A 21,484-nucleotide genomic window follows, 5' to 3' on the forward strand; every position below is an offset into this window, starting at 1 on the left:
ATTCTTATGGGCAATTTTACAAAACAAATAGAAGGCCCAGGCTCCCACCCTCTCCTCCCCCCACTTCCCCAGCTTTTCCCGCTGGGCCAGCCTGTTCCCTCTTTCCATGCAGGCAGGAGCTAATAATTAGACCTTTCCCACTCCAGATAATGATTGTCTGCTTGCCAAAGGCCCTGTTTACTTTGGAGAAAGAGTTTGACAAAGTAAATATTTACCAAAACAACTACAATCAGATGCCAAATTCCCCTTCTAAGTGACCCTTGGAGAAATATTTACAAGAAAGAGCTTCTCATTGTGGCACCACACTGCCCTGTGGTAGGTAGGGGCTGATCCGAGGTCTGTTCTGGCTCCATCATGAGGCCAGGCATATGGCAGTCTTACTCTTAGCCTTTTCACTTCCATGCTAGGACACTTTTCACAGAATACATGAATAATTACATTTACTAGTGAAGCGTCAATTCAGAAATGTGCCAATTTGAGACCACAGAAGAGACTCTTTAAATGTTACTGCCTCTAGGAGTAGGGAAAAGCTTTGTGAAGTCAATAAAGAAGAAATTAAAGGCAGGATTAATGAACACTCAGAAAATATCATTATTTACAAAAAAAAAAATTTAAGCTTTTAATTCATTAAGCGTACTGCTTAAAACTTAGTTGTCCTTATATTACCTGTAGATCCGTTATCTGTAAAACTGGGATCTCAGAGCTCAAACACGGTGAGAATTTAAACAGGTGCCCCTGCTTGTTCCCATTATGCACATTAGCCCATGGCCTTCGCACAGCCTGTTAAACAGCTGAATTCGAAACAATAATGGTGCAGGCCAAACGCTAGCCTGAAGGCCTATCTGTCTTGGGATTTGGCCATTTACATTGATTTTTTTTTTTTTTTTACTCACATTTTTCATGAAACACAAATATTTGCCATGGCAACTGGGATGTCACATGATATGCTGCTACATAAACAGCTTGGAAATCTCTTAAGAGGAATCAGCCCACCAGTGCTGCAAATACAGTGAAAACACCTTGAGGAAGATTCGGGTATTAAAAGATGAAGCTCTTGGAAGAACAGGTAACAGTCTATGAGGTAGACACAGTAGAATTAATTTCTTCTGTGCCACTCTTCAATTCCTCTGTCTTTTTTTTTTTTTTAATGGGAGCAGCTGTAGACATGACCACATAGGGAAAGCCCAGAAAAAGACACTGCCAGCTGTCTCCTTTCTGTGGTGAAAAGTTTCAATTATCACAAGTCTGTCTGTGGCTCATAAACATAAGAAAGCAAGCTATGAAAATCCAGCATCTTTAAACCAGGAGCATCTCCATGAGGATAAATATATTGTACTGTGAGGTCTTAATATTAGAGAATATGAAATGCCTTCTCCTTCTCCATCCAAAGCTAGAGAGCTTGCTTTTTCATCCTATGCTTAAAGACAAATGAAATACAACAAACCTCACAATAACATACGCTATGCAACACAAATTTGGGCATAAAGCAATAGCTGTTATATTCTGGACTCTTGGACTCTTGACCAGCTAGCGGTATAGGTTAACCCAATCATTTAATCACTCAATAATTTGGCATGATTGAACTTTTTAGACCCCACTGATAACGTCATAGTGGAGTTTACTTTGTGAAATCAAACGCATTCCAGCAACAGCTGAGGTAGTATTTATTTCTATGTGAAATGTTCAATACTATAACATGTGTATAACCAAAAATCTCACTGAGAATATTATGAAGAAGAACAATTTTCTTCCATTAGCTAGGAATATGAATACCTTTGATCTTTGTTTCTTGGGAGAGAGCTTCACTTCTTCTGGAATCAGCTGTGGTTTCTCAGTTGTAGCAAAAGGCGCTGTGGATGGAGATGGTGGAAAGTTACTTCTTCCAGAAAGAGAGGCTGAGTCATTGAGTTAGCACTATTGGATTTGCACCTTGAAAGTCAAATGGCTTTGTCACCCATTGACTATTCACTGAGTCTTCTCTGTAACAATTAAGTGAAACATATGTGATCATTGGCTTCAGATAAAAAGCAAAAAGCATGGGAGAACGATAGCTCCGTGAGAATATAAGGTCAGCTTCTGCAAACTGTCTAGGTGAAAAGGCAAATTTTAAAAGCAGGAAAATTAGAGAGTAATATGTGTCTTTTAAAATGTTTCATTGTAAGATTTCTTTAAATAGCCGTATTCCCCAAGTTCATTTAAAAGGTAAATTAATATAACTAAGTATGATGGACTATTCTATCATATAGTCATTTAAAAAGATGATTCTAAAGAATTTAAATGGCTTGAGGAAATAATACAAGTGAAAAACACAGTAAATTTTTTTTTTTTAAATTAATTAAATCTATAGGCAAAAAAATTTTTGGAGAACATATCTAGTCTATAGCATCTAGTCCATGTGTAGCACGTAGCCTACATGCTAGACAATTCTTGGGAGAGAAATCACATCCCTCCTGTTGCCTGGCATAAAACTCAACTGCCCTTTACAAACAGCCTGACATTCTCAGGGGTGAAAAATCTTTACACTACTCTTTGCGAGAAAGAGAACAAATAATTTATTTGAGTCAACAAATAATTAATTGAGTCAAAGAAATGAAGCTTTTTCAACTCACTTTCTTTTCCACCCCTTTTCTGTCAGTTCTATAGCAACAATCTTAAAACTGACAGATCAAATACAGCAGCACATTAGTATACAATTTAGAATCCCACCTAAGGGCTCAGTTCGCTCACATTGCCTCAAGTGGGCTATAAGAAATATCTTCAGCCATCTCTTAAAAAGTAGCAGGAATTCCAGACTCTTATCACTAACAATCACCTCCACAAAGGGGATTTGTTTGTTGTATCTGACTAACCCAGTTTTACCACTTTTCTGATTTCCCTGGCTTCCAGCTAGCCTCCCTGACTACGAGAGTGCCCACCACCTTCTCTGAGTGTGGGCAGTTTGGCAATAGTGTATGAAGACTCTGTTTTAAGCCTACATGGTTTTGCCTTGACCTCTGTGCTCTTCTGACCTGTGGTCCACTTGGACTTGGCTCTACCACTTCTGAAAGCCAGTCCACACCTTGTATCCAAGGCTGCTTTGAATATACAGAGTCACCCATAAAGCCTGTTGTTCCCGGATCTGCAGGCTCAGTACATTTTAAATTTCAGGTTTCTGCAGCCAAATGAGATGGTTAGGTTCCCATGTTGAAACAAAATAGCAGCTGGCAAGTTTTTAAGTGGGCATAATTTAAAAAAGGATTTTAGTAAAATTGTAATGAAATTTGGTAAGATAAAGATCTCAAAGATTTGTAATTTCACATGGATAATCCATAGTTAATGGCATCTCTAAAAATATATTTTTAGTTTTTCTTAGTTACCTGCAAAAATTCTATTACTAAATTATAACTTCATATAGCCTTGGATTTATGTGATGCATGTCTTTAAAGAATGTGTCTGCATCTTTAACAAAACTATATCCAAAGGCACTGCAAATTTTGCTACTCAATCTCCTTTCTGGAAAAAGCTGTATGATAAATTTTGCCAAAGTTAATGTCACGGGGAAAAAAATTCTTGTCTTTCTGGAAAAACCTGTATGCTTCTGTGGCAGTTATTGATATGTGCCTGCCAAGTAGCCATTCTCTTTTCTTCCTTGCTAATGTTAGGACCCCAACAACATGCCCAGCTCCTAGGGGTGCCAGATTTAGCTTTTTTAAAAAGACACATAGTTAAATTTTAATTTTAGATCGACAAGAAATAACATTTTAGTTTAAGTATACCCTGAATATTAAATATATTTAATAGCCAACAGAGAATAGTTTTCGTGAAAGTCTTAGACCAAGCATAACTTTAACTAAGTACATAGTATAAATATGTCTCAAATCTTAACCCTAACCCTATCTCTGGACATTTATGTTTTCAGCCTTTCTTGTAGCTAATGGTGGTTATGTGACCAGTGAGTTGTAAGGGGAAGTCCATCCAGGAGCTTCTGGGAAGAGACTGGTACTACTATTTTCCCCTCTTCTTGCCTACAATATGTACATTAAGGCCTAGATCTGCAAGAGACATCTTAGAGCCAAAGGTGGGAAGCATGAGGATGAAATCAAACAAAATTAGGGGTGTGAAGCAGAAAGAGAGCCCTTACAACCCTGCTGATCAGCACCACCAGCCCTAGACTGTCTACTTCTTAATGTCTTATGTGTGAGGCAAATGAACCTCATCGTTTAAGCCATTGGTAGTTAGGGTTGCTAACATTTGCAGTCACGTTTGCATTCCTGACTGGGACCCCTCCCTCTCTCCATTCTTGTTTTATTGCATGCGCTAGGGCCTCAAGGACAATGTTCAGTAGTGATGGCAGCAGTGGTCACCCTTGAACTGTCTCTGCTTTTAGTGGAGAAACAATGCTTCTAAAGTTTCTCTACTAAGAATATTGTTTACTCTGGGGTTTTGGTTGAAGATAATAATCAGGTTCAGAAAATTCACTTCTACTCTACCCAGAGGTGTTTTTCCCCTTTATCATTAATGTTGAACTGTATTGAATCATTTTCTTCTCATTTTGGCATATATTGAAATGACCATTTTTTCTTTTTTAATCTGTTAATGCGGTGAAATATATTATTAGATTTCTCTAATATTGAATCTCATTACATTCTTCCTTGATCATGATAAATGTAAAAGAAAATACTGCTAACTTTTACTTAGAATGTTTGCCTCTATGTTGCTGAGATTGATCTCTCTCTATTTTTTTTTGCACTGTCCTCATCTAGTTTGATATCCAAGTTATAGGAGTTTCATAAAATTAGTTGGTAAGTTTTCCTTCTTTTCTCTTCCTATGGAATAGTATAAAATAAGAATTACCTGATCCTTTAAAGTTGATAAAACTTGCCTATAATAGGCCTGAAGCCTTTTTTCCTCTAGTATATTTTCGTGTGTGTACATGTGTGCACATGTCCACGTGTCTGTTTAAGACAGATATTTTTGATTACCAATTCAAATTATCTAATGAAATTATTTTCTTTACATTTCTTATTTTTTCTTGAGTTAATTTTGGCAATTTAGATTTTTCTAGGAAAATTTTCATTTCATTAAAAAAATCTTGGTATAAAGTTACTGTACTATGATTTTAAAAATAGTCTACATATCTACAGTATCTATGTAATCATTCATGTAATCATTACTTATTTGTGCCTTCTTTTTTAAATGTCAGCTTTGTTGAGGTATAATTGACAAAATGGTAAGACATTTTAAGTGTACATTTTGATGATTTGATATATGTATATACATTATGAAAGGATTCTCTCCATTTAGTTAATTAGCACATCCATCACCTCACATATTTATCTATTTTTTATTAGTGAGAACATTTAAGTTCTACTATGTTAGAAAATTTCAATATACAATACAGTGTTATCAACTATAAACTATAGTCATTATGTTTTACATGAGATCCTCAGACATTATTCATCTTATAGTTGAAAGTGGGCACCCTTTTTCCAACTTTGTACCTATGTCTATGTCCCCCACCACTCTAAGCCCCTGGCAACCACTTATCTACTCTCTTGTTTCTATGAGTTTGACTTTTTTTTTTTTTAGATTCTACATTTAAGTGATACAATGCAGTATTTGTCTTTCTCTGTCTGGCTTATTTCACTTAGCATAATGCCCTCTAGGTTCAGCTACGTTATTGCAAATGGTAGGATCTCCTTTTTTTTTTAAGGCTCAATAATATTCCATTACGTATATCAATATTTATACCTATATCTATATATATCACATTTTCTTTATCCATTCGTCTATCGACAGACACTTAAGTTGTGCCCATTTTTGGCTACTGTGAATAATGCTCCAGTGAACATAAGGTCAGATATCTCTCAAGATAATGTATTATTTTTCTTTAGATATATACCCAGGAGTGGAATCGTTAGACTTTATGGTAGTTCTCCTTTTAATTTCTTGAGGAACCCCCATAGTGTTTTCCATAGTGGCTTTACCAGTTTACATTTCCACCATCAGTGTACAGTGATTCCCTTTTCAGCATATCCTTGCTGTCTTTTTGATGACAGCAATTCTAACAGGTATGAGGTGTTATCCCATTGTGGTTTTAATTTGCAATTCCTCGTTGATTAGTGATGCTGAGTACTTTTTCATGTCCCTATTGGCTATTTGTTTGTATTCTTTGGAGAAAAATGTCTGTTCAGGTTATCGGACCATTTTTTAATTACGATATTTATTATTTTGCTATTGAGTTGTATGAGATTTTTGCATATTTTGTATATTAACCCTTTATCGGATAGTGGTCTGCACATATTTTATTCCATCCATAGGATGCCTTTTCATTTTGTTGATGGTTTCCTTTTGCTGTGCCTCAGTGTTTTAGTCTGATGTAGGCTCACCTGTTTATTTTTATTTTTGTTGCCAAATCCAAAAAAGTTATTACCAAGACCAATGTCAAAAAATTATTGCCAAGAGCTTACCTCTTATGCTTTCTTCTAGGAGTTTTAAAGTTTCAGAACTCATGTTCAAATCTTTAATCAATTTTGAGTTGATATTTGTATATGGTGTAAGATGGGGTCCAGTTTCGTTCTTTTTAATGTGGCTGTCCAATTTTCCCAACATCATTTATTGAAGAGATTATTCTTTTCCTATGGTATACTCTTGGACCCTTTGTCGAAAATTAATTGGTCATAAAAATATGGGTTTATTTCTAGGCTTTCTATTATGTTCTATTGATATATGTGTCTGTTTTTGTGCCAATACCATACTGTTTCAATTACTATAGTTTTGTAATATAGTCTGGAATCAAGAAATGTGATGCCTCCAGCTTTGTCCTTCTTTCTCAAGACTGCTTTTGTTATTTAGGGTCTCTTGTGGTTCCATATGAATATTAGGATTTTTTTCCTGTTTCTATGAAAAAAAAAAGCCTTTGGAATTATAACAGGGATTGCACTGAGTCAGTAGATTGCTTTGGGTAGTATAGCCATTTTAACAATAGTAAGTCTTCCAACATGGAATATCTTTCAATTTATTTGTGTCTTCTTCAATTTCTTTCATCAATATTTTGTTGTTTTCAGTTACAGACCTTTCATCTCCTTTGTTAAACTTATTCCTAAATATTTTACTCTTTTCAATGTTATTACAAATGGGATTATTTTATTAATTTCTCTAATAATTCATTGTTAGTGTATAGAAATGCAATTTCTGTATATTGATTTTGTATCTTGCAACTTTACTGAATTCATATATTCTGATCGTTTTTTGGTGGCGTCTTTAAGGTTTCCTATATATAAAATCATGTCATCCGAATAGACAATTTTACTTCTTCCTTTCTGATTTAAATGCCCTTTTCTTGCCTAATTGCTCTGGCTAGGACTTTTAGACTTTATTCACTTTTATGTTGAACAAGAGTGGCAAGAATGGGCATCCTTGTCTTGTTTCTGATCCTAGAGAAAAAGTTTTTAGCTTTTCATCTTTGAGTATAATGTTAGCTGTGGGCTGTCATGTTATGTTGAAGTACATTCCTTCTATATCCAATTTGTTAAGAGTTTTTATCATGAAAGTATGTTGAATTTTGCCAAATGCTTTTTCTGCATCTATTGAGATGATATGATTTTCATCCTTAATTTTGTTAACATGTATCATATTTATTGATTTGCATATGTTGAACCATCCTTGAATCCCAGGAATAAATCCCACTTGGTCATGGTGTATAATCCTTTTAATATGCTGTCAAATTCAGTTTGCAAATATTTCGTTGAGGATTTCTGCATCTATGTTCGTCAAGTATATTGGCCTGCAATTTTCTTTTTTGTAGTGTCCTTGTCTGACTTTAATATGAGGGTAATGCTTATTTTATTAAATGAGTTTTGAAGTGTTTCCTCCTTTTCCATTTTTTTGGAGGAATTGGAGAAGGATTGGTATTAACTTTTCTCTAAATGTTTTAGCATGCTGTGTTTCATTGGTCAAAAGGTATTCTGTGTTTCATTGGTCAAAAGGAAAATTTGATTTATCCTTTGACTCATTGGTTTTTCAGGAGCATGTTGTTTAATCTGCACACATTTGTGAATTTTCCAGTTTTCCTCTTGCAATTGATTTCTAGTTTCACACCATTGTGGTCAGAAAAGAAGCTTGGTATGATTTCAATTGTCTTAAAAATTTATTAAAATTTATCTTAATTTATATTTCTCTAGTGACTAATGATGTCAAATATTCATGTATCTATTAACCATCCACATATCTTTTTTGGTAAAATATCTGTTCAACTTTTTTGTCCATTATGTTATTGGATTGCTTGTTTTCTTATTATTGAGTTTTGAGAATTCTTTATATTTTCTGGATAAAAATTATTTGTTAAGTATGTGCTTTGAACTATTAACTTCCAACCTGTAGCTTTTCTTTTCATTTTTTAATATTGGCTTTCAAAATATAGAAGTTTAAATTTGATGAAGTTCAGTATGTTTTTTTCTTATAAATTATGCTTTTGGTGTAGTATCTAAGAAATCTTTGCCTAACCCAAGGAAAAATTTTTCTCCCTTTGTTTTATTCTAAAAGTTTTCTAGTTTTAGGTTTTATATTTATTTCTACGATCCATTTTGGGTAAATTTTTGTATATGGTGCAAGGTATGGGTCAAGATTCTATATACATCTGTCTTCAATTGCTCTAGCACCATTGGTTGAAAAGATTATCTTTTTCTCCATGGAATTACCTTTGTACCTTTGTCAAAAATTAATCGACTATGTTTGACGAAATCCAGCATCTTCTTACGATAAAAACTCTCAGCAAAGTGGTAATAGAAAGAACATAACTCAACATAATAAAGGCCATATATGACAAACCCACAGCTAACATCATACTCAAGAGTGAAAAGCAAAAAGCATTTTCCTGAAGGTCAAGAACAAGTCAAGGCTATTCACTTTTATCACTTTTATTCAACATCCTGTTGGAAGTCTTAGTAACAATAATCAGCATAAAAGTTGAGGCAAAGCTAACCTCGATACTAAAACCGGACGAAAACATTACAGAAAAGGGAAAATTTAGGCCAGCTTCACACATGAACAAAAATGGTCAACAAAATATTCGCAAATGAAATTCAACAATACATAACCAGGGTGATATGTCACAGCTAATTGACTTATTTCTCAAATTCATAGGGAATAAATAGGGGTTCAGTGGGAGTGCCTAAAACAGATTTAAATGAGAATTAGAGTCTCATAACATAATGCAAAATGTCAAAGTTTCTACTGAATATCACTAACCATGCCAAGAACCAGAAAAATCTCAAAGTGAATGAAAAAAGACAATAAATAGATACCAACACTGAGATGACAGAGATCTTAGAATTATCTGACATAATTTTAAAGCAGCCATCAAAATGCTGTCACAATTACACACACACTTGAAACAAATGAAAAATATAAAATCTCAGCAAAGAAATAGAAAGTCTCCACAAAGAAATAAACATATAAAAAAGAGCCAAACTGAAATTTTGAAACTCAAAAATACAATCACCTAAATACAAAACTCACCAGCAGAATGTATAAGCTCACCAGCAGAATGAAGGAGACAGAGGAATCAGTGAACCACGAGATAGAAAAAAACAGAAATTACCCAATCTGAACAACAGAGAGAAAACAAACGGGAAAAAAAGTAAACAGAGCCTAAAGGACCTGTGGGACTATAACAAAAGAGCTAAAATTTATATCATAGTAGTCATAGAAGGAGAGGAAATAGAGGGCAAAGCTGAAAAAAGCTACTCAAAGAAATAATGGCTGAAAGCTCCCCAAATTTGGCAGAAAACAAATCTATAGATTCAAGAAGCTGACCCAAACCCAAGCAGGATAAAACCAAATAAAGCTATCTCAAGACATAGTTAAATCTCTGGACATTAAAGATAGAGAGAAAAAGTCTCGAAAGCAAGCAAGAGAAAAATAACTGGATTTCTCATTAGAAAATATGGAGGCCAAAAGGAAGTGGCATAACTTTTTAGTGCTAACAGAACCGGTCAACTCAGAGTTTTATATCTAGTGAAAATATCCTTGGAATAAAAGAGGATATCAAGACATTATAAGATTTAAAAAAATGAAGAGTATTTGTCACTAGTATACTAACACTAAAAGAATGGCTTAAGAAAAATCTTTAAATAGAAAGGAAACAATAAAAGAAGGAATCTTGGAACATCAGGAAGGAAGAATATAGTAAGCAAAAATATGGATAAAAACAATAGGCTCCCCTTTTCCTCTTGAGTTTTCTAAATTATAGTTGATAGTTGAAACAAAAATTATAACACTGTCTGATGTGGTTCTAAATGTATGTAGAGGAAATTAACATGCAAATACCATAAGATCTATCAATTATACTCCTGGGCATTTATGTTTATAGAAGTTTTATACATAGTAGCCAAAAACTGGAAACAATCCATATGTCCTTCAACAGGTGAATGGTTTAACAACTGTGGTACATTTGTACTATGGAATAATAGTCAGCAATAAAAATGAACAAATGACCAATATAAAGAACAACCTAGATGATTCTCTAGAGAATTTTGCTGAGTGTAAAAAGCCAATACCAGCGGTTATGCCTCCATTTATCTAACATGCTTGAAATGATAAAATTATAGAAAGGGAGAACATATTATTGGCTGCCAGGGATTAAAGGAGTGTGGGGGAAAAGGGAAGTGGGCATGACTATCAAAGGACAACATGAGAAATCCTTATGGCAAAGGAAATGTTTTGTATCTTGGCTGTATCAATACCCTGGTTGTGATATTGTACTAGAGCTTCACAATGTGTTATTTTGAGAAAACTGAATAAAGAGTGCAAGGGATCTCTCTATTTCTTATAACTGCACATAAATCTATAATGATCTCAAATTCAAAAGTTTAAGTTAAAAAAAGACACCAGTAGGAATATAAAATGCCAAGTCACGGCAATTTGCAATTCATGTAACTGATAAAAGATTAGTATCCAGAATATATAGCTAATTCCTAGAAATAACTAAGAAAAAGAAAGACAACACACTTTTAAAAAAACAGGTTAAAGTCTTAACTCACTTTACAAAAGAAGATACTCAAATGACCAATACACATCAGAAAAACAGTTCAAATTTATTGGTAATCATGGAAATAGAAATTAAACCCACAAAGAGATACCACAACAGACCTGTTAGGATAACTAAAATCAAAAAACAAACTAACCAGAAATATCAAGTGATGACAAAGATATATTTTATCTGGAATTTTCATCTACTGCTAGCAGGAAAATAAATCAGTATAACCACCTTGGAGAACTGTTGGGCAATATCTACTAAATCTGAGCATATGTATACCCTAGGACTCAGTAATTCTACTTTTTGATATGTATCCAATAGCAATGCATACATATGTGCATTAAAAGACGTACAAGAATGTTCATAGTAGTATTATTCCTAATTGTTCTATAGTATAAACCACTGAAACTCCCACCAACAGAATGAATACAGAACTGGGGCACACTGATACATATTCATTCATATAGTCATACATATTTAATCCAACAGCCAGTCCTCACGGCTCCACTTCCAAAATATAACCTGAATTTGTTCACTTCTCTTCATGTCCACTGATACCATCCTCTTCAAATACGCCATCATTTCTCACCTGATTTACCACAATAGCCTTTTAACTAGTCTTCTTGCTTCCACTCACGCTCCCCTATGATTCATTATCTGTAAAGCAGTCAGAATGGTCTTATTAAAACATAAATCAGATCACCTTATCCTCCTATTTAAGCCTTTCAGTGTGTTCTCATTATAATTAGGATTAAATCCAACTCCTCGTCATGGTTTGAAAGGCTGCCATGCTGGTTTCTGGTATAGTCTAAGATGTTTAAAAAGAACCTAAGATATACTGAACGGGTTAAACAAATTAAGAGCTTATTTTTCTCTCACACAAGAGTCAAAAGGAAAATAGTTCCAGGTTGTCGGGGTACCTTTGCCGGACTCAACATGGAGTTCTATTTCCGGCATCTAAAGTGCTTGCCCATCATGTCTGCATTCCAGCTAGTAAGAGAAAGGAAAGGAAAAGGGGAAAGCATGCTCCTTCCTTCTTAAGGGCACAGCCCAGAAGTTTCCTTTTCCACTTCTGCTTACATTCTCACTGTCCAGAATCTGCTCATATGGCACAATGAGCTGAAAGGAAGCTTGGGAAATGTAGTCTTTAGCCAAGCTGATATGTGCCCAACCACAACTGTGATTACTGTGGAAGTAGAGAAGAATGGATATTGAGGACAACAACTCATAGTATCTGCTCTAGCCTACATCATGTCCTCTCTCTCTACCTCTCCAGCCTCATTTCCTCCCTCTCTCTCCCTTGCTCTTGGCCCTCCAGCCATGCTAGCCTTCTTGCTCATTCTCTCCTTAGTCCTCAAGGCTTTTGTACTTGTGCTATCCTATGTCTGGAATGCTCTTTCCTAGATCTTTAAGTAATTGGCTCCTTCTTATCATTTAGGTCTAAATACAAGCCTCATACATCTTCTGAGAGGCATTCACTGACCCTTCTCTCATAAGCAAAGTAACCACCTACTTATTACTCTCTAACCCATTTTGTTTTATTTTATTTCTAGTGCTTATCACTAGCTGAAATTCTCATTTGCTTACCTGGTTATTATCTGTATCTCCCACTAAAATGTTAAGTACCATGAGAGCATGTTATCTGATTTATTCTCTGTTGGATCTCTAGCACCTAAATGCTACCTCGAATAAAGCAAGCATTCAACAGATATCTGTTGAACAGATGAACTAATTTAACCAAAACCCCTCATTTATAACCGGAAAGCTGAGACCCAAAGAAAATAAATGACTTTTGCTAGGCAGTGGATTCCCAGATTGGTGCTTTTCTTGAATTCTCTATTTTATTCATCCAGTCTCCTCCTCTCTGAAGTCTTCTTCTATTATTTCGCCCTTCAGTAATCATTATTACGAACTCCTATAGCACTAGACTTTCACATTCATTTGGTTTTTAGTCTATGCTACTTTGTATCGTTATTTATCTTTATCATATCTAGTTTTCCCAACCAAGCTGCAAGCCCCTTGAAAATCCCAGCCTTCTTATGCACAGAGAACACTGGGCCTCAGTGGGTATTCTACAAAGAGACTAATGTTACTTCATTCAGTAAAGTGAAACTCAGAATCATTATGACTTTCCTCTTGTCCTGTTATTAAACATAAGAGTTGGATACTAGAAGAATAGATTTGTGTGGGAGGTGATTTCTGTGTATTCTCAACTAAGCATCAGGCAACACTGTCTTACCAGCAGTTGGAACCTTATGTGCTTCATGAAAATTATGCAGAGGAGCCGCTCTGGGTATAATGGGTGGATTCTGAAAGGCAATCTTTGCTGTTGGTGGAATCAATCCTCGTTCTATCATACTTAAAATCCCTTAAAAAGAAGGTTAGAAGAATATGAGTTTAACTCCAAGCATTTCCCCAAAGTCTGAGCTCTATAAATTTCACAAGGGCAACTTATTCTATTCATTATCTTATTTGTGAGAGTACATCTAGTGCCTTAATTCTTTGCAGGAAAAATAGCTACAGTGCCTGTTCATTTAAGCCTAATGTTCTAACCCAAGAATAAATGGCATTTCCATGGCGGTAATATGAAATAAACTTGTACTATGATCATTTCATTTTAAGGTAGAAATATAATTTCAAGGCAAACTAAAACTTCTTTATACTTATGACATTATTGATACTATTGTTGTTCCTTTTAAAATACAGAGAAATCAGGTACATAGTCTTAATAAATGAGATCTTTTGTTGAGAAGGAAGGTCTGTGTGCCTGAAACCATGTCTCTGTTGTTATAATGAGTCATATTTTATAAAAGTTATTTTTAGACATTTCTCATATCACCAGAAGATGTGAAGGCCTAAATAGTTTACTTTAGTGTAACATGGTTAGTATTAATGCAACTAATTTACAATTCCTAGAACTCATACTGTGTCAGCATGGCTGGTGCCAAGGCTTTTTAAGGACAAGAGACATTGTTAAATAAATAAACAAATGAATAAATCAATGAATAAATGAATAATTGAACAAAGCTTGCTGTTAGGGGCAAAATTTTCATTAAGATGGATCTATTGTATTGAAGCCAGAAACCCAGAAACTCAGGAGGTACTTGACATAAACTTATGATAGGGCTTTAGCTTCTTGTTGCTCTCGTATAATAAGAAGAAAAGTAAAGAACTCTGGGTGTCAGTGAAATCCTAGAATACAAACTATACCAAGCTGGACTAAGCTGAGGAAGTTGGCATACATTCTAAGAGGGACGAATATTGCTTCCATTTGCCTTATCACCTCTAATGACTAGAGTATGTCGACGTTAAAGGAATTCTGAAGAATGACCACTGAGGGACTGGCGAGCTGAAGAAGACTTCACTCGTAAAATGATTCCACAGAGAAATTTTCAGCTTACTTACTGCAGAATTATCGGGAGCGTGGGGAGGCGGGGGGCACTATTTCTTATTATAAATAGCAATTCCTGGGTCCCATCCCAGACCCGTTCAAGTTTCTGAGGTCAGGACCTGGGAATCTGCATTATTGAAGCCTCCAAGAGATACTTATTCTGTGCCCTGAAGTTTGAGAACCACTTCAATTGAGATCTAGTAATCTACATTTTAAATAAGTGCTCTAGATCTAGTTTGAGAACCACTTCAATTGAGATCTAGTAATCTACATTTTAAATAAGTGCTCTAGATTCATTTTTTGTACCCATGAAATTTAAGAACTGCTGATCCAGGGTATAACCCTTCAAGTCCTTTTTGAAATCGGTACTTCAATTTTATTTTTTATAACACCAGATTTAACTGCTTTAAAACATTAAGACTAATTCTCTGTTCTTACGAATATTTTCCACCTATAAATATCAAATTCCACTTCTAAGAACTATGCCTGTTTTTCAGGCATGTGAAAAACACAGCTCCTTCTCCTTCAGTATATTTTTATTACTAGAGTGAGTTTCATTCTCTGAAAATCCCAAAGAATATAAGCATGATTTTAACCCTTGCTTTAATAGAGATTGAAGCAATTCACTTAATTTTAGACAAAACACATATGTATTTACCATTGGAAGGAAAAAGTTAAGACTTTGAAATAAGCAAGAGAGACTAGTAGACAGATAACTTATGGAGATTATCTGACTCTATCTTCACCTTTGTTTTTGGTTAGTCTATTTTATAATTCTGTAGAGACTAAAGTTAGTTTATGGAAAACTGAAAGCAATGCAGATAATTCTTGTTCATACGCATGCCGATAAATTCTGTCACATGGAGGAACAATTCTTTTCCCAACCCCCAAAAGCCAGTTGTGCATCCATTTGCAAATTTATTTCAGCACCTCACAGGTAACCAAGTTCAAGCATCAATTCTCTTGTCTCCCACAGCTGAAGTCAAAGTGGAAACATAACTTTGACTGTTTTTCTAATTTTAATACTACTCCCTATTAACTTTGTGTGTTTTTTCTCTTTTTGGTTCGTTTCTGGCTGGTAAGTTAGTTATTCTTTGTTGGTAGCTAAAATGATGATCCATGTAAATGGATTAATGTCTTATAGAGATCTCTACTCCCTGTGGAGGGAGAGACAATAGAGAATATAGTTTGTTAGCCTTTTGTTTGCCTATTTGTGTATTTTGAGTTCAAATCATTAGGAATTTCATGCCCATAAGGAAGGAGAATAACTCTTTGATATCTGGATCATTAAGTTTTTGCGTTTTCATGTTTATTTTTTGTCTGTGGCTGAAATTGTAAAATGGAAACTATAAGCTTTCTCTGTAGCTATATATCTATTTATCTATAACTCAGAAAGGCCTTTGTTTCTCACTGTGAGTGAACATAGAATGTTTTTCTGTCTCCAAATGGTATTAATAAATTAGATTGTAAAGTTTCTTCAAGAAACTCTATTCTGATTGACTTACAGAGAAAAATAAGTGCTTACAGAAATTGAATACTCCTAAAATTCCTGGAAAATAAGGAAATCAAACTTCTAATCCTTTAAATGTGCCCAGTCTCACCTCCCAAACTCAGAAACTCTCACTGAGTCTTATTACTTTTAACTGGCAATACTGTTATTTGCATAGTTCCAAAAGAATCTGTTCTCCTTTTACTAAGATAGAATTGGAAAAAGTCACTTATGCAACCAAGACCTGGAATTTCATATTTAAGAATAACGCTTATTAATCAGATATGATAAGTCACTTTTAAAGAACTAAGGTTTACTTTGTGGTGCACTACTGACAAAGCTCTCCCAGAAAAGCTGGCCATGCACACAGTTCATAGGATTTCCACCCTTATAGTGGTAAGGAAGGTTACTTCCTGGCAGGCCCAAAACCTCAGTATATTTCTCTAATACTTAGAAGAGAGGAATTTATCCAAATTTATAGGTCCTGTAGTTGAAATCTGGTTGACAGAGTTTTTTTGGGCTTGATTTCCTAGCCTTCAGATAATAAATAACAGAGGATTTTAAAAATTCAATCTGACACTCCTTATGAAAACCTCCAGTAGAGCCAATTTGAAATGGCCTAGATGGTCAATTAACATTCTTGCTGCCTCTATGTACAGAATCAGGCCAAATCTAATGAGACCAACTTTATTTTGTGAATAATTTTTTGAGATAGTTTTGATCATAATGGAAGAAGATTGTATGAAAAAAACTTTTTAAGTTTGGAATAAGCAAAAGAGTTTACTAGATACTTTTTCAATGGAATGCTAGAGCTACCTGCCAAGGATTATCTGAACCTAGTTGCTGACTAGGTTATTTTCTAACGATAGAGGTTCAGTTTAACTTGTAAAAAATTGATAATAATGCAAATAATTATATCTACAGACATGAAAACAAATTCTGTTTAGTGTAGGGACACCCCTTTCTCTCATGGAAAGAGAGAAGTCATAGTGGAAACATAACTTTGACTGTTTTTCTAATTTTAATACTACTCCCTATTAACTTTGTGTGTTTTTTTTCTTTTTGGTTCATTTCTGGCTGCTAAGGTAGTTATCCAGTTTTGTATCCATTTACAAGTTTATTTCAATATTCTGGATTTACAAATGTGTGTTCTCTTTGGAGTCTCCTGTAAATTAGCTGTGACATCTTACAGATGCCTTCTTTTAACTGATAAGTTAAAATCTTTGACATGTATTCATTTTACATTTGTATGAGAATCATAATTTTATGTTTTTAAAAATTATCCTTTAATACCATCATCTCATTAAATTTTCATAACACACTTACTTTCTTGTTGAGTAGATTAGGAATTGAAAGTTTATTCCTTCTGTCTTCCATTCAGCCAATATTTTCTAAGCGCCTAATATGTATCAGGAACTATGCTGGGGGTTAGGGACATAGTGGTGAACCAGAGAGGCCTCATGGAGCCTCCAGTAGTGGAGAAGACATTAAATAAATTCACAAATAAATATGTAATTACAAACTGTGATAATCTATGAATGAAAAAGACAGATGCTTGAAGAAATGACTTTTAAAAGCAGAGGTAATGGCACTGGTGAGGGCCTGATATGAAGATGTGGTTGTCCTGATAAGGAAGAGAGATAAGGCCCGTGTGGCTGGAGTGCAGAGAAAGCAAAGTGAGATGAGAATGGAGGTGATAGCCAGATCAGGTTTGCCTTGTTAGTAGAGTTTAGATTTTATTCTAGATCAGAAAGCAACTTGCTGGAGGTCACAAAGAGCCTGAATTAAAAATTTGGCTTGTATACTATAAGACATATTCTTAATCATTTTTTAAAAAGATTTCTTTTTTGAATTTAGCAAGATAATTCAAGAAAAAGTGGACACGTTTGCCCTGCATTTCCCAAAATGATTCTTTCTTCTAGATATTGTTAATCTTTCACCCCATGCTGGACTTGTGTAGACCTAAGAAAAGGCTTAAATGACATTTAAGAGCATCAAGAACACATTAAATATCTAAACGCTGTGTCTACATTTCTTTGGTTTGAGTTTTCCTAACATATAAATTACCTTGAACAATACCAGACATATGGCAAATATTCAATGAATATATGTTGATTAATTGGCTGATTAATTACAAATATTGTGATAAGCCATATATTCTCTGGTAGATAATTGAGGGATGAAAATGTGATTTTTTTTCTGGACCAAGCTGCCATGTTTCTAGATTTACCTTTGTTTTGCAGCAATTTTTTGTTGTCTATTACTGAAGCAAGCATTGATTGATTCATTCATTCACTATTTCATTCATACTAATTGATCCAGGAAGAATGTAAGGTGGTACTAAAGCAAGAAACAGAAACTGCTGATGTTATTCAGTATTCCCAGAGAGTAAATATTATGTAAACTAATTAAAAGCATACGTGACAAAGATTTCTGAACAATGATGGTTCATAACTAGGAAAGTAATAGTCACAGTTGTAGAAAGCTTAACAAGCTAAGAGACTTATAATGATGCTGGGTTCTCTCAAGTTTTGCTATCCCTCCAGTAACAAGTCATCGGACAGAGGACACAGGAGCTATAAAATGAAGGACTTTAAATCTCCAGGTGCCAATAGAACCCTTGGGAACCAACTCTAAGTCCAAAATACCTCTAGACAACAGGTAGAAAGTGAGATAGAAATAATTAAACACCAGCTCACTTGGTTATATTTGAGGTATGAAAGGAGATCCACTTAGGCATTCTTTAACACTTCAGCTAGTTAAATTAAGTAGCAGGGATAAGTAAAGAGGTTACACTTATGACACTCCTTAGTTATTCATTCACTTATTCTTTTATTTGCTTATTTGTTCAACCAACATTTAGTATCTACAAAATGCCATATATAGTTCTTGGCACTGGGGATACTAAAATAAAGATAATATAATCTTTTGTTTAAAAACTGGATATCTACTGGCTTCACAAAGACTAGAATTCACACTAAGATATGCATAGTTTAAATGCTATCTATATCAATTTTGGCTTCATATTTCTGCATAATGATATATTGAAATAAAAAAAAAATTAATGCTACCAGGGATAGCATAGGAAACTATCTGCTCAGAAGCTTAAACCTTTCTAATAATATCACTTAAACACAATACTTTTAATATATAATAACACCAACATCTAAATCAATATTAAATCTGTAGAATGATAGGTTTTAGAAGTGGAAGGGACTCTAGCGATCATCTAGTCCAACCTTCTTATTTACAGAGAAGGAAACTCAGGCCAGAGAGAGCACTTGACTCATCTGAGGTCACCCAGGAGAATTAGTGGCTGAACCAGAATTCAAACTCAGGCCCCCAATCTCACCTCAATGCTCTTACCCTTACATTCTTAGACACATAAAATGGTTATTGAATCACTAACCTTTACTGGCATCCGATTGTAAGACTGGTATGGGGGTAAAATAGGGATTTGTGCGATGAGAAGCAGGCAGAACTGTGAGGTTGGTTATGGTGGACCCTTTAATTAACTTCTGATACTTCACCTAGAGGATCGAAAATTTGTTTTCAGCAGACATTTTTGCTTTCAAAATGAACAGTTTTCTTCTTGTAAACAATAAATAAGGTTATGAATAGTTTCATTAAGTTTTAATAAAGTAGCAATATCAGCTCTAATTTTATTGCTCATGAGTACCCTGTGCTATTGTCTACTGTCAGGAGTTCGTGTAATTTAAAATAGTTAATTAAATCCAATTAACATGTTGTGATTTCCTCTATGCAAAGTCAGTATAGTAGTTAATAAAGGAACATTAAGATTTTGTTCAATTTTAATGACTACAATATAAAAGTGCTAAATCCTGGCATAAGAGGTTTTGAATACAGCAAAGTTTTGTATGGGAAAATTTCCTAGGAAATACATATTAGAGTTTTGAGGATTAAAAAAGAAAAACTTGGGAGAATTTAAAGATAAAAGTATTGATCAACATTAACAGGTTAAAGATCAATTCTGAGTAGACTCTTGCAGATTTCAGAAATAGTTAAAGACATGATGTCTAGATCAGTTACAATAGATAATTACTTTTCCTAAAGTCATAAAATACTTTTATTATGGTTATGAAATATGAATTGTTGCTTATTAAATGCTTTCTAGATTTTAAAGATTACATGTATTTCATATAAATCACATTTAATTATATAGCCCAAGTACAATATTTTTTACCTTTATTATTGGAGGTTATGAATTACCTGGGCCCTCTCAGCAGGGAAGATGCAATTGTTTGTTTGGTATTTCTAGACTGATTTAAATTTTCAAGTCATTTTCCAAACATTAATTAATTTGCATAGCTTCCAAGGGAACTAGGTAATGATTTGCTGTTTAACTAATAAAGAACCAAGACAGAAAGGTCAGATGTGTTTCAGGTCATACAGTAGACTAGATATACACAGACACATACACTTAAAAGTATACTAATATACAATTGTTATTCAGTTTTAAAATTATTCTGTTTGAAGATTAATCTTATTTCACATTGGTGAAATTTGCCACTGGAATCGGCTGTACTGTGTCTTATTGCTCATTGAAGTCATGATGATCTTAAAGAAGTAGAAAGGGAAAGTTCCATCAAGATGGGGGAAGAAAATCACTTTACAAAATAAATATCTATTGGCTGAGAAATGTCTGTGAGAACAAAGCTGTTCAGTCTCTGCTGCCAGGATGTAATACTTAAGGAAAATTATGAGAAGCTACTGTCCCATGGACACTGAACTCTTTGGTGACGTTTGGTGAGGACAGTTTAAAATGACTATAAATAAGATTTTTAACAGGAAAGAGAAGACTGTAAGTACAATCTGCTTCCTTCCAGGTGAGTTGGAAGAGGAAAGAGGGTGCTAGGGGCCCTGTCTTGCTGAGAGTAGGCTCATAAGCATGTGATGCTATCATGGAACTGGGGTCTTGCTGATCTACTTTGGTCTCTTCATCTTCAGCTCTCCTCTCCCCACCTCACCTTCAGACAAGAGTAGCTTCTAAGATCTCCTCCTAATCGGAGAGGCTGAGCTAATCACCCAATCAATGTACTGTACTCCAGATGCAGCACATATATAGCTGAGGATATTCAGTATCAAAAGTGGCAGGGTCTCCACTTATCTGATTGATATCAGGGTCAGAGAGGCAAAGGTAAATTGGAGGAAGAAAGATTCAACTTAAGTAAAATTGTCAAGCACTGTAAAGATGTAAAATATAGGTTTTGGCAGTGTCAGGACATACAGTATAATTTATCTGGATTTTCTGAAAGCCTTTGACAAAGTACACCTGACAAGCTGCTCTTGAAAGCCAAAAGTAGCAGCATCCAATATAAAACACTGCGTAAAATATGACACAAAGGACAGGGCAGAAGGCAGATGATATTCGGATTCTGTCAGGCGGTCAGCACATTCATAACGCTCATTTTTAAATTTTTTATATTGCATCGGTCTCAACAACGTAAAAACCAGACCCAAAGGCTATGTCAAAAAGGTAGTGAGGGTGTGTGTGTGTGTGTGTGTGTGTGTGGAGGGGTGTGGAGCGTTGTACTTGGGAGGTGACATCCTGGTGACAGTGTCACTG

The 21,484-nt window shown here is 34.7% G+C and overlaps 1 protein-coding gene across 5 annotated transcripts in view; it reads right to left on the bottom strand.

Moving 5' to 3' along the window:
* The window catches only part of IQCH (IQ motif containing H), a 172,513-nt gene that overhangs the window by 101,462 nt on the left and 49,567 nt on the right, over window positions 1-21,484 (bottom strand). For 4 of the 5 annotated variants that reach the window (XM_025038936.1, XM_025038935.1, XM_025038934.1 and 1 more), the window contains exons 1-2: window positions 13,257-13,374; window positions 1,774-1,850 (exon numbers count right to left, since the gene is read on the bottom strand). In XM_025038936.1, the coding sequence (XP_024894704.1) occupies window positions 1,774-1,850; window positions 13,257-13,374 (195 nt within the window). Of the gene's footprint in view, window positions 1-1,773; window positions 1,851-13,256; window positions 13,386-19,306; window positions 19,428-21,484 lie in introns of those variants that run through there. The other variant, XM_025038933.1, reaches the window with a different exon arrangement.

Source organism: Pteropus alecto, unplaced genomic scaffold (genome assembly GCF_000325575.1).
Source record: "Pteropus alecto unplaced genomic scaffold, ASM32557v1 scaffold86, whole genome shotgun sequence".
Taxonomy (NCBI): Eukaryota; Metazoa; Chordata; class Mammalia; order Chiroptera; family Pteropodidae; genus Pteropus; species Pteropus alecto.